A 13,329-nucleotide genomic window follows, 5' to 3' on the forward strand; every position below is an offset into this window, starting at 1 on the left:
ACTCGTATTTTAGTGACGCACAACCTTGCAATCCTCTCTCAGACCGATATAGTTGTCATGATGGAAGATGGTAGAATTACTGAAATGGGAAGTTACAAAGACCTACTCTCTCGAAGAGCAAACTTTGCTGAGCTTATTCAAACCTTTGGTGGAGGAAAGGAAGATGAAGAGATGCCCTCAGTGTCAAGTAGGTAACAAAACAGATTTGTACAAGCCAACTTGTGTGATTTTGTTTTGTGACATTTGAACCCTGTGCTCAAAAAGATAAAAGCCAATGCATGTATATTGTGCCCGCCTCCCTTCAGACATACCTGTTAGAACCCTGGTTTCTATAGATTTGGCTTATTGCCTCCATGACATGTAGGACTTCCCTAGTTTTGAACAGTAGCTGTGACACCTTATCTGCTATATATGTGCATGTAGAAATCAATTACTTTTTGTCTCTCCTCCTCCCAAGGAGCTCAGGCAGAATATAGTGTCTCCCTGTGGGTTGGCTATAAACTTAAAAAGTAGATTAACCTGAGTGGGAGGCGAGGGACACCAGTTTCCTTCATGGTGAGTTGTAAGAGAACCCAGATCTCTTCATTCTAAGTTCAGTACTTTACCCATGACACCATACACTGTCATGAAACTCACCATTTAGATATTATAGCAAATAGCATGTAAAGTGCAGTGGGATGGTACTCAAGTGTGATCTTTCTGCCCCATCATGCACTGAATGTTCAGTGCGTTTCTGCTCTGTGTGTGTGTTTGTGTTTAATAATTCCATCTTCTGCCACTTTGGGCTTCTTGAACCTTTAAGATTTCAAGATCTGCTAAAATCTGATGCATGGAAAAACAAGATAATCCAGTTTATTTTAGCCAGAACTTATTTCTGACTAGCCTAGATCATTCACAACTGACTGTATTTGTCTATAGGATTCACTCTCTAGAAATAACAGTCCAACTATTCTTTGTGAATCCCTCCCATGCGATGAAGGAGAGGTGGGCCCTAACCCTGATCTTGTCAGAGGTTGTTGGCTCTGATGGGCCTTTTGATGGAAGAGGAAAGAAAAAAGTGAACAGATAATCACTTGTATAAACAAGTCATTTGTAACAGTCAAATTAATTCTTTTGCTTAAATTCAGCTAGCTTTAGATGCTGGAATATCATATTATAATATTTCAGTAGTTCTTTTGTGCCCAGTAGAATGGATGGCTGAATTCATTTTGTTGGGGCAGCGGGAGGGTGGGGATCACTGACCGACTAATGAATGAACATATAAATTAAGTTCACATCATCTGTATATGTTTTGTATCAGCAGTTAAATGATCTGTTTCTATCCTGATGAATGTTCATTTGACTACACTTTATTGTGTTGAATCCAAAAACGTTGTGTTTGCACAAAAACACAAGGTCTCTTTTTATGACTTTGCACAAGCTCCTTGCCTGAGCAGAGAGGAGAATTCAGAGATGTGCTGCTGTTTGTACAAGTCATTGCATAAGCTGTTGTTTGATGTTGCACAAAGTGCCTTCTGCTAGATCTTGCACAACAGCTCATGGTGCTGTTCAGCTCATAGCACCATTGCCAGAATTTCTGGTGTCTCTGGATTCAACCCAATATATTGTAGGTATTTCAGTAGGTAATTATTATTATTTATTATATATCCTGTTTAACCTTATTCTTAAGGTAAAATCAAAACAAGAGACCACATTGTACCAAAGAAAAGACAGCTGGGGGAAAAAGACAGGTGAGTACTCAGAAATAGCTGCTAGAGCCACTTTCCATGAGGTAATTTTAAACTTTTGTTTGTTTTAAAGTAGGGTTGTAATTTTTTCTTTATTTTACTGGTTTATCTTTTGTAAGCTGCTTTGAAGTTGTTGTCTTTACAGTGCAAGTGGTTTATGAATTTTATGAAATAAAGTATACACAATAGCTCAAAAGGGAGAAAAGTAGAGCTGCAAATGCATTCAGAGAGGGACCAGCAGATCTCTTATTATATACATTGGCTGTCATTTGGATCTTGTGGATCCAGTGGTGGCTGGTGACCCCAAAGCTGAAGGCATACACAAAGAAACTCTAGCCTTACTCAAACCAAGATAATAGGATATGTGGTAGTTATGAAATTGGAGGATTCTTGCAGAGTAGGTAGCCGGCTTGACAGAATCATTTTGAAGCAGAGACCAGGATAGTGTAGCTGTAACTAACCATCCGCCCTGCAAATACCCAGATGTCTTTCTCCTTTTCTGCAGCCCCAGTCTTGGGGATGGGGGAGTTCTAAAATGGAGTTTTCAGGTCAGTACTATATGAAAACCACTCTTAATAGCTTTCACTCCTAGAGTGGAGGCATCCAAAGAGTGCAGTGCCATGAGTGAGTGTTTGCTAAATTTCTGTCTTTCCCTTCCTTCCAAAGGCCGCAAACAACAAAGTAGTAAAAACAATGCAATAGTGCGTCCTCCATCCCCTTGAATCATTTGCTTTTCATTTAGATTTGTGGGCATATTATAGAAACACAGGGCAAGATCCTAATGCCCGTGAGTGGAATTGGGCTCTTTGCCTATTTCCCACTGGAGCACACTGTGCCAATGGAAAAGCTTTTTTCATGGAACCCACCCACCTCTCCCCCACCCCTAATGGTGTGGAATGTGATATGGGGAAATGGAACAGGAAGGAGGAATTGGTGAAGGAAATGCAAGTGGCAATCTGCTTTGTTTGTGCTCCAATTCCTTATTGTGCACTTACACACGACTGTGGGTTTGTCTTCTTCAACCCTCCCTTGATGTAAGTGGCCTGAGGCTGGGGTACACCTGTACTCCTGTCCATCAGAGAAGGCACAGTTTCTGCCTATTCTGTAGAGGACCTGAAGGTTTTAACACTCACAACTTGTTTTTAGATGGGTTCTATGTTTCATTTTTTATTTTAATGTAAAACAGCTTTTATTGCAACTCTTCTTTTGATCAAAGGATTGCATTCTTAATGAAGAAAGAAAAAGTTGCCACTGGTTCTGTAAGTATTTTTTTTAATGTTATTTACATGTTTCTAAAATGCAACAAGCAGTTAAAATAAATTGTAGACGCAAATGTGAAATCAGTTGCTTGAAGGGGAGAATGTATTTTTGAAGACTCATTATGCGAAATTGAGTTTTATAATTTTATATTGGGTTTGAAGAAGTATAAATCACTTATTCTACCTACTTAATTTACCACGACTATCCTGTCTGCATATTGTAATAACTCTCATGAACATCTTTTATATTTAGATGAGAATGTCAATTGTTTTGAAGTACCTACAAGCATTTGGCTGGTCATGGGTGTGGCTAACCGTAGCAGCTTACATAGGCCAAAATGTTGTAGCCATAGGGCAAAATCTGTGGCTCAGCACATGGACAACAGAAGCAAAAGAAATCAAAGACTACACAGAATGGAAACAATTAAGAAACTACAAACTTAGTATCTATGGGCTCTTGGGATTCCTACAGGGTAAGCCTACACATATGAGGCATCTGACTATTTTCTTTGCTTTTCCAAGTTTAGCTTCCTTGGCATTCCTACACTAAGATTCATGTAATCTGGGGTCAATTCTTGCAGTCATTCTCCAAGGTTGGCCCCTTCTTTCTGCTCATCTGCAGATGGCAAAGGAGGCATTTAATTGTTCATCAAGATTACAAACACTGCTTTAGTGTGATGCCACTTAACACATGCTAGGGAGATCTGTGGAGGTGGTATGCCAAAGGCATGCTTTGTAGGAAACAAACAGTTCAGGGAACCTCTTTGTTGCATGCATAATACAATCTGAACAAGGGCAGGGAACTGCTTACTGTGATTTTGCATGCTCTGGTACCTCAGGCTTCCCAGCAGCATTGAGTCGCTGCTTGGGGTATCCTGGAAGTTTGAAGGGCCCACTGAGTTAAACTCTTTACTTCATCATCTCTCTCCATACTTGGGAGACCAGCAGAGAGGATGGATTAAGGTTCACACAAAGCTATCTTGAATGGAGAAGCTGCTGTGGTGAACTCTTTGAAACTAAGTTAGATGAAATTCTTAATGTTGCCTTTAATACTGTTCATCCAAGGTCTTCTGGTTTGCTGTGGTGCATATGTGCTCACTAGAGGATCTCTCTCTGCATCCCGGTCTTTGCATCATCAGTTGCTAGACAGTGTGCTCCACCTTCCACTCCAGTATTTTGAAACTAACCCCATAGGTCAAATCATCAACAGGTTCACAAAGGTAAGGAGCAAATACTCTCTGTCTGTTTTGTGTGTCACCTTTGGGAGGGTGGTCAGAATCTGCTGCCTCTCATCCTTGGGTCATGGGAAAGTTACTCACCCTTTCCTGCCCCCCCCCCCCGGTGTGAATGCGTCTCATACTGTCATCACTGCAAGAAGCCACTGGTCCATTTTCATTTCCATGTTGACAGTGATGACAATTTCCAGTTGGAAGGATGCATACACAGGGCTAGATCACCTGAGTTTTTTCATCTAGAAATGTCAGTCCTTACTCAGAAGAAGGGCATTCTGGAAAGTTTTTTATATCTCATTTCTTTAGTAAACATATGCCCCACCCTTTTAATCAGTTTGCATTGCTCAGGCCAGCTTACAACAATTTAAATAAAACAATCAGTTTAAATCAGTATCTGTTTGAAAGATTCTCGTAGCAGCCTTTGTCATTACCTTTCTATCTCTCTTTTTCTTTAAATGAAACAGTAAAATGGCTTCATGTGCAAGAGAATTCTTGCCAAGGTTCAGGCAATGCAACAAAATCAACACCTCTCACTCTGTGGTACCCCCGTCAACTTATTCCAGCTTTTACAGCTATTTCCTATTTCTTATTTTTTATGAGACCTACCCGGGCAAGTATCAACTGCAGTGTGACCTTGAATATATTTTATTATAAAAAATTAAGAACATAGCAACAAAAGCACAACTATGTATAGCAGTGTAGCACTAAAATAATTTGCGCATTTATTTGGAAGTTAGAAAGAGTCTGATTAGGTGTATTTAATCAGCTTGAAAAGAGATCTAGGCTGCATTCACATGGCTGGTCTGTTTTGCTGACGTTTCACTGTTATTTTCCGCATTATATTTCAGTTTCATGTAAAAGCTGCTTCTGGAAATCTAGCAGGATCTAGTGGCAGTTTTGTGCTCATTTCCATGTTAATTGCTTCTAGGAAAATTGTGTGAATAAAGTCTATTCCTGGAAGGCAAGTGAGGGATGAGTGCACTGTCATGGTTTACTTAAATGTTGGGCTTTGTGTTGGAAACTGGCCCCCTCGGGAAAGGCTGGCTCCTCTTCCCAGTCACTTGGGGCCTGTTGCCGGTGACTTACCCTGGCTGGCATCCGGACAGACCAGGAAGGTCTTTGATAAGCGACACCTCCCTCCTGAAACGTGCACACTCCTCTCCCCCTTGCATAGCAGCAGGAGAAAGAAAACAGTCTGAAAAGTAGTCTATTTGATCCTACTTTTATTCCCGAACTGTACACTGTACAAAAGCATGACTTCTCTCTCAGAATCCTCCGAGCAACTGACTCACTCCTCCTGGACACAAACAACAGGAAGGTTCCATATTACACTGAGAACACAACCCTAAGAACAGGTTGGAACTTCCTGTCCCACACTTAGACCCATCATGTGATGTAAACATTGAGCTTATTCGCAGCTGCGTAGTACTCATATCATAACACTTTGACCCTGTAGACTTCACTACTGCTTCTGTTTCTTAAAGGTATACAGCCTAGGGGCAACACCTACAAATGCAGTTCTATGAACATGGTAGTAGAGAAACAATCAAGTGTTTTCAAATATATAAGAAGGATTTTTTTTAAAAAAATGTCTGTTCTTTCCCCCCTCTTTCCAATTATCCTAGGATATGTTTATAGTTGATATACGTTTCCATTATTATCTACGGACTTGGTTGAACTGTACACTAGATGTGGTTGGAACGATCCTTGTGATTGTGTATACATCACCCCTGTTCATACTGGGGGTTATTCCACTTGGATACTTATATTTCACTGTGCAAGTAAGTTGAATAAGTGCCAGGCTGAGCATTCAGAAAAATAATAATAAAACACATCCTTGTTTTACTCCCATTTATTTTATTTTAATTATATTATCTAACTGAAAGGGTAGAGGATTGCATTCCTCTTGAGCAGTTGACTTGCATTGCACAATTCAGGGGAAAGTTGCTGTTCTGCAATCCGAGGCCTATATTTATTCTAAGATGTAGGAGGTTTTCTGGTCTAAGGCAATTTATATATTTAAGAGTTTTGTATGCTGCCCTTTGCCAGTAGGCCACAGAGAAGCTTACAACAATACCATATAAAACAATACAATTGGATCAAATCAAAACAATGCCCTGGTGCCCTATATACACTTCTTACCTGTCTCTCCCTTTGTCTGTTTTCATTAGCGATACTATATTGCTAGTTCCAGACAAATCCGACGGTTATCTGGAGCTACGCAAACACCAATAATTTCACACTTCAGTGAAACGCTTGTAGGTGTATCCACAATCAGAGCATTTGGACATCAGGAAAGATTTCTTAATCAGAACAAAGATGTCGTCAATGAGAACATGGTTTGCTTCTACAACAACGTGATCTCAAACAGGTACTGTATTAATGATCCTAGGATATCATGGGAAAGAATTTATACACAGATTAGGAACATAGGAAGATTCCTTATACGGAGTCCATCTAGTTCATTTAAAGCAACTCTCAACTTATGAGGGGGTTATGTTCTGGGGACAGCGTGTAAATCCAAAATTGAGTATAGTCAAAACACATTGGGTTCAATAGCGGGTGGGATTGCCAAAGTTCTTTTTCCAGAAGTAGCTTTTTCCCTGGACGCCTGCCCCACTTTTGCCCCCTTTTACTTTCCAAGCGCACAAAGCTGAATGCACACAAGTTAAATGTCTGTAAGTTACCTGCACTGACAGGCAGAGGCTCTCGAGGATTTCAGGCAGGGGGTGTGTGTCTCTTCCAGCCCTACTGGGGGGGAGGGGGGCAAAGACCAGGGATTGAAGCTGGGACCTTGAGCACATGCTAGGCAGGTGCACTACCACTGAGCCACGGCCCTTCCCCAAAGCACCAAGCTATATTCTTATTTTAATTGATAGGACTGAAAATGCAGATATTTCTAACCAATTTGATAACTGTGTAATTGAATCCTAATTAATCTTGGCATGCACTTATGACAGGTGGCTGGCTGTCAGACTTGAATTTCTGGGAAACTTGATGGTCTTCCTTGCTGCATTGCTTGCAGTGTTCGCTGGGAGCAAGGTGGACTCTGCCACAGTAGGATTATCAATAACATATGCACTGAATGTAAGTAAGTAAGCATTTTTTTTTTTAATACTGTTGCAGTACTTGGAAAATGGATTGCAAATTTGGTAGGAGTGGAATCATTGATGTTACAGTAAGCCAAACTCTGCGGTAATCCAGCAGTTCTAAGAAGTCTCAAAGTGCTGCCAACACATTGGGTTGGCTCCAGATAGGGGCAAGTGGCTCTCCAATTTGCAAATCAGGTCTCCTAGCTCATTCAGTTTATATTCCCCTTTCCTATCTCAAGGGACCCTCTGGAATGGCATGGAGGGGCTGCAGTGGGACAGGAAAATTAAGAAGTGTCTTTCTGCTCACAGAAGATGCCTTTAGATCTAAGCCATTCAGTATGCCTAGCAGCATAACATTGGTTTTAAGTATTTCTTAAAACAGGATAAAGCTATCCTCTCCTTTATATTTTTTCTATGCAGTGACCGTCTAGAACCACACAGATTTTAACAGGTTAAACCCACTGCAACAGGTTCTATAAACAAGTATTTATTTATTTCAGATAACTCAAAGTTTGAATTTTTGGGTCCGAAAAGCATGTGAAATTGAAACCAATGCAGTCGCCATTGAAAGGGTTTGTGAATATGAAAAGACAGACAAAGAGGTAAACAGCTTTTGCGAAATGACAATAAGTATACAGCTTGAAATTAAGTAATGAAGATTTTTTTAAAAAAAATTAGTTGGCAGAGAACTGGAAGGCTCAAACCTTTCAAAGTTTAGGTTGTTATTGCTGCTGGAGCATCCTTTAAAAGGGTAGGATAAACTGCTGCAAAGAGCACCTGCTTTCAGTTAGTCTCTGCTCTCCTGTGTAAGCAAAGAGGAGCAGGAACTGAGCAGGGAACCCTATGCTTTTTACCTCATTGCTGCTCAATGGAGCAGTCTCTGTGAGAGCCAGTTACATTAACTCTGGCAAGGACTGCTTTGCCACACAATGATGAAGGGGACAAAAATTAGGGAAAAGCAAAAGCAAGAAGACCCTTTATTCTGGAATATGATGGTCCTTTTCAAAGGTTGAAAGGATCAGCATGCAGTGGCTTTTCCAAGAAGTTCCCATGTATCTGATGGTATCAGTTATTTCAGCTGATGGGCAGGTAGCCATGAGCCAGAGATTCTCTAAACTTTTGCAGCACAAGGATTTGTGCTTTCCCCCTTGCCCACTCCAAATTTGCTTGGGGGTGGGGGGAACACAGAACAGATTTAGGGGGTGCACAGGGGAGGAGATGGGGCAAAGTTCCATTGTGCAAGCACAAATCCTTGTGCTAATGGGAAAAGTAGCTTAGCGCTTTCTTGGATAGAAGCCCGGGGCGGGCAGCTTCAGCTTGTGACATCATCATCTGCAGTGGTGGAGGGGCTAATTTTATATACAGTGGTACCTCTGGATGTGAACGGGATCCATTCTGGACCCCTATTTGCATCCTGAGTAAAATGCAACCCGTGACTGCACGTCTGCGCAGGTCGCAATTCACCACTTCTGCGCATGCTCGCGACGTCATTTTGAGTGTCTGTGCACGCGCGAGCGGCGAAACCCGGAAGTAACACGTTCCGTTACTTTCGGGTTGCCGTGGAGCGTAACCTGAAAATGCTCAACCTGAAGCATATTTAACCCAAGGTATGACTGTATTGTGAAATACTTTAAAGTACACGTTTTGATGCTCACTAATTTGTGGCTTGTTTTATTGGCTTCAAAGTTTGTTTATCCATTTTAGGCCCCCTGGATATTATCCAATCGTCCACCTGTGGGATGGCCCAAGGAAGGAATAATACAGTTTGTAAATTTCCAAGCTCGGTACAGGCCAGATCTGGACTTGGCTCTGCAGGATGTAACTTTTCAAAGCTGCAAAGAAGAGAAGGTAACATGCCAAAATTAAGTACTCTGTCACACCTGTTTCCCTTTTAAAAATATATCTATTTAAATATATGTTTTCAAAGTTTGTTGTGTTATTTGTGGTTGCTGTTCTTGAAACTGAGTGCCCCTGGTTTAAGTGATTTCCTGTGGACAAAAGTGAGTTGGATCACTTCTCCGTCTTAAAATGCTGCCCATCTAACATCAATAGAGGGCTGTAACATGTCTGTATTCAATTGTGCTATCAGGCTGTCCCTTCAGTTTGGAAATGTAGCATTTTTCAGGCATCACAGCCCCAAGTACACACCAGAACATGCATAGGGCCTTGGTTTGGAGCAAACTTTCTTCTGGACTAGATTGTCAGCCAGTGTCCTTGACCAGTTGAAAACATGCTTCGTTCTTTATTACTTTATTTTGAAAGATGTATAAACTGCTCGCATAATAAAATATCAGAGTGGTATGAAGAAAACAAAAAAATAAGCATAAAATGTGTACCAAAACCAATGACAATTAAAGTAGCAGTAGCAGCAGAAGGTAATCAGTGGACAATCAATTTTAAAAATCATTCAGAAAAGGTTTGTGTAAAAAAGAAGGCATTTAGGTTTTTGTTAGTGATCTCAGGACCCAATCTATATTTGTGTGGGTGGGTGCACTCTGTTGAGCTCTATGGATATTCCTGCATGGCACAAGCACTGTAGTTGATGTGTGAACAAGAAAAAACAATCAGTTATCTACTAATGTTGGCCACTAACCTTTGCTAGTAGAGATTTCTTGTTGAAGGCTTTTATTTTTCAAGACTGTTTTGCTTTTTTTTATATGGAACTATACTGTTTTCTTTGCATGTGTTAAGTAACACAGTGAAACTGCTACCATTTTAAAATGCACATATATTTTGTTACAGATTGGAATAATAGGAAGAACAGGAGCTGGCAAATCGACTCTCACAAATAGTTTGTTTAGGATAATAGAAAGAGCTGGAGGCAAAATAATCATTGATGGCATTGACATATCAACTATTGGTTTGCATGACCTACGTGGCAACCTGAACATTATTCCACAGGTTAGCATTGTGTGCATGTGTTCGTATGTGTCTGTATAATATCCACACATACAATTCTTTTATAAGCTTTAGTCTTTTCAATTCTGCCATTATTCTTTTTGCAATAGTTTTAATGAACTTGTCAAAAAATATTGTAATCCATTAGGTCCACTTGTTGATTTTGCATTGCATTTAACCACCTGCTGTCTTGGAGGAAACCAGTCCTTTACTGACTATTGTAGGAGAGGGGAAAATAGGGGATAACATATGAAACATGTATCAGGAATGCCTGCCCAGGGATTCAAGAATTTATGCCTAGTTAGTGGCATATTTCAGAGTTCTTTCCACCCCTTTCTCACTTCCTATTGCATGGGCTTCTCATTGCCTACTGATCTCCTGCCTTTTTTCCAACTGCCCTTCTGATGAAAGCTTACTCTAAGATAGCTGGCATGACAACAGCCTTTGGCTTTGGCCAAGTTTATTGTGCTCTGAAAGGTAGTGTGCCATCCATTTGCCACAAGGGAATAACAGCCCATGGTCTGTCCCTCCTGGTCTTCAGATTCAGCTATCTTTACAAATAAATTTGCCATTTATTCTGTTTGCACTCAAGGAGGTTGATGCCAATCTATTGCTTCTTTACAAATATATCTAAAACCAGTCAGGATTTAATAGCTTGATGATGGGGAGGGGAGGCGGAGGAACAGCAGCCCTTCCTGACCCCATCCCAAAGTAATATCAATCTGAAACCTAAACTCGCTAATATTATACCACATGGAAATACTGTCTAGACATTATTCCATAGGACCCGGTCTTATTCTCAGGGACACTGCGGTCAAACTTGGATCCACTTGGAAGATACTCTGATCTTGAACTGTGGGATGCACTGGAATTGTGTGACTTGAAGAACTTTGTACAGTCACTCCCAAAGAAACTTCTCCACGAGATCTCCGAGGGTGGTGAAAACCTGAGGTATGTCTTAAACTATGTTAAGAGGTGAGCTACGTAACCTGAAGAATAAAGATCTCCACTAGCAGAGGAGTACTAGTATTCCAAAGTGGTGTTCTACTGATGAAGCTACCCACAGATAGTGTTACTTGGCAGGCCAAAGTAAGGGACAAAGGATGAAGAAACATTACCATTCTCTACTTGGATGTCTGTTCACCTTAGACCTATCCAGAGATTTGCAGGGTGCGGGGTTGTTCTTGCACATAGTAAACTGCCCTAGACAGTGTCTGTCCACATATCCCCATATTTGCTTCTCAGACTGGCAGTGGTTTTCTAATGGGATATCCAAAACAGGCCTTTTCTAGCACTGTTGCCACCTTCGATCCTTTTGTAGTCATCCTTTTTGTGTACACACACAAACATAAAACTTGCATGCCTATTCACAAGATGGTGCAGCAGCCACCAGCTGCCCAATCAGAAATTGAGGCCTAGCGCCATTCGAGAGCACATACTAAAACTGTATTTCTGTTTTTGTCAGCATGGGGCAGAGACAGCTTGTCTGCCTGGCTCGTGCTTTGCTACGAAAGACGAAAGTATTAATCTTGGATGAAGCAACAGCCTCTGTTGACATGGAAACAGACAATCAAGTGCAATCCACAATCCGGTCAGAATTCCACAACTGCACAGTACTAACCATTGCCCACAGGCTGCATTCCATACTGGATTCTGATAGGTATGTTGCTGTAAGTGCCATGTGGTTTTCCCACCCCTCTAAGCAGCTCCTTGAAAGTAAAGGGATAAACTGGTTTCTGCTTGGGCCTGGTGCAAACAAAATCACCATCCCGCCTCAGTTTCCATGGACTGTCTCCTCATAAAAAAGAACTGCCATCTACTGCCTATTGAATGCTAGGTGGGTAGCACTACTGGATTCAGTAGAATTTGCCCATTGTAATACACACAAAGCTCAATGGCAAAGTGTGTTTGGAGCCACAGATTTGTAGAATCAAATTTGTTTGATGAAAAGGTAATTGTATTCAGGAATTTAGAGGTCAGCATTTTTTTTTTAAAGAAAGTTCTTTGGAAGATAAGAAGCTACTTTGTATCATGTCAGATTTATTCATCTACCTCAATACGGTTGACTCTGGGTTATTTCGTCTTGCACATCACTTGCTATCTTCTGTTTAAATAGAAATTTAACCTTCAATCTTCAATAAGCAGAGCTTGTGCTCTTATACTGAGCTGTTCCTTGTTCCTTGTGGAGGTCAGGAACCTTTTGCCTTCCAGAATTTGAGACTCCAACTCCTGTCCAGTAACAGCTGGAGAACCGCAGGTTCCCCTCTCCTGCCTTAAAGTAGTCAACCTTCATCCCAGAAATCTTTAATTAACAAATGAACTGCTTAATGTAAAATTTATTTTGCAAGTTGATCAGCTCTAACTCTTCCTAGATTAAAGGTTTCCCCATTACATTGTTTTGCTCTTTCAGGGTGCTTGTTCTGAACTCTGGAAGGATTGCTGAATTTGATACTCCAGCCAGGTTGCTACAACAGAAAGGCACATTTTATGAAATGGTATCAGAAGCTGGAATACCACAGGAGGCAGACACCCAATCTTTAATATGAACAGTGCTTATTATTTTCCTGAATTCTTCTACAAGAATTATAGCAATAATTACTTCATTTTATAGGGATTTTTAAAAAAGAAAATTAAAAATGAACTGTGTTGCCAATATTAAATGTTTTTAATACAAGGTATGTGTGTCTGTATACATTATCGAAGTTAGCAAACTTGTAGCAGCTTATTAATTACAAGGAGCATGATGAGAATCAGTTTAGCCCCTCTAGCTCTGGAGCAGCCTTTGCTAACCCGGTGCTATTTGTCCATTTCGGACTGCAACTCCCATCAGCCTTGGCTATTGGCTGGGACCAATGAGTTGCAGTCTGGACATCTGACTGGGGAAAGGGAAGGCAGGCCTGCGAACACAGTCCTGATCATCACCAAGTATGGGGGGACGGGGGCTTGTTACAATTTTGAAAAAGCATGGCATAAAAATCTGAAATGAAGCAATATTTTGATTTCAGTTCCTAAACACATACCCTGTTTCACTTTCTTCCTGCCAGTTTGTCATTATGGTTCAGGGTAGACAGTATTGCCTAATGGCCAGATAACTCGCTACTACTAAACTCAAAGTACTCCC

The 13,329-nt window shown here is 40.8% G+C and overlaps 1 protein-coding gene across 4 annotated transcripts in view; it reads left to right on the forward strand.

The window, feature by feature from the left end:
* The window catches only part of LOC309339985 (multidrug resistance-associated protein 1-like), a 29,753-nt gene extending 16,871 nt beyond the window's left edge, over nucleotides 1–12,882 (forward strand). For 2 of the 4 annotated variants that reach the window (XM_081858442.1, XM_081858443.1), the window contains 14 exons: nucleotides 1–187; nucleotides 1,670–1,730; nucleotides 2,944–2,986; nucleotides 3,240–3,459; nucleotides 4,052–4,206; nucleotides 5,844–5,999; nucleotides 6,390–6,589; nucleotides 7,179–7,305; nucleotides 7,811–7,912; nucleotides 9,015–9,158; nucleotides 10,053–10,211; nucleotides 10,993–11,159; nucleotides 11,674–11,868; nucleotides 12,619–12,882. In XM_081858442.1, the coding sequence (XP_081714568.1) occupies nucleotides 1–187; nucleotides 1,670–1,730; nucleotides 2,944–2,986; nucleotides 3,240–3,459; nucleotides 4,052–4,206; nucleotides 5,844–5,999; nucleotides 6,390–6,589; nucleotides 7,179–7,305; nucleotides 7,811–7,912; nucleotides 9,015–9,158; nucleotides 10,053–10,211; nucleotides 10,993–11,159; nucleotides 11,674–11,868; nucleotides 12,619–12,754 (2,052 nt within the window). In that variant the 3' untranslated portion in view covers nucleotides 12,755–12,882. Of the gene's footprint in view, nucleotides 188–1,669; nucleotides 1,731–2,943; nucleotides 2,987–3,239; nucleotides 3,460–4,051; nucleotides 4,207–5,843; nucleotides 6,000–6,389; nucleotides 6,590–7,178; nucleotides 7,306–7,810; nucleotides 7,913–9,014; nucleotides 9,159–10,052; nucleotides 10,212–10,978; nucleotides 11,160–11,673; nucleotides 11,869–12,618 lie in introns of those variants that run through there. The other 2 variants (XR_014155724.1, XR_014155725.1) reach the window with 2 other exon arrangements.
* Nucleotides 12,883–13,329: the final 447 nt, after the last annotated feature.

The sequence above is a fragment of the Podarcis erhardii genome (assembly GCF_964252035.2).
Source record: "Podarcis erhardii genome assembly, chromosome: 4".
Taxonomy (NCBI): domain Eukaryota; kingdom Metazoa; phylum Chordata; class Lepidosauria; order Squamata; family Lacertidae; genus Podarcis; species Podarcis erhardii.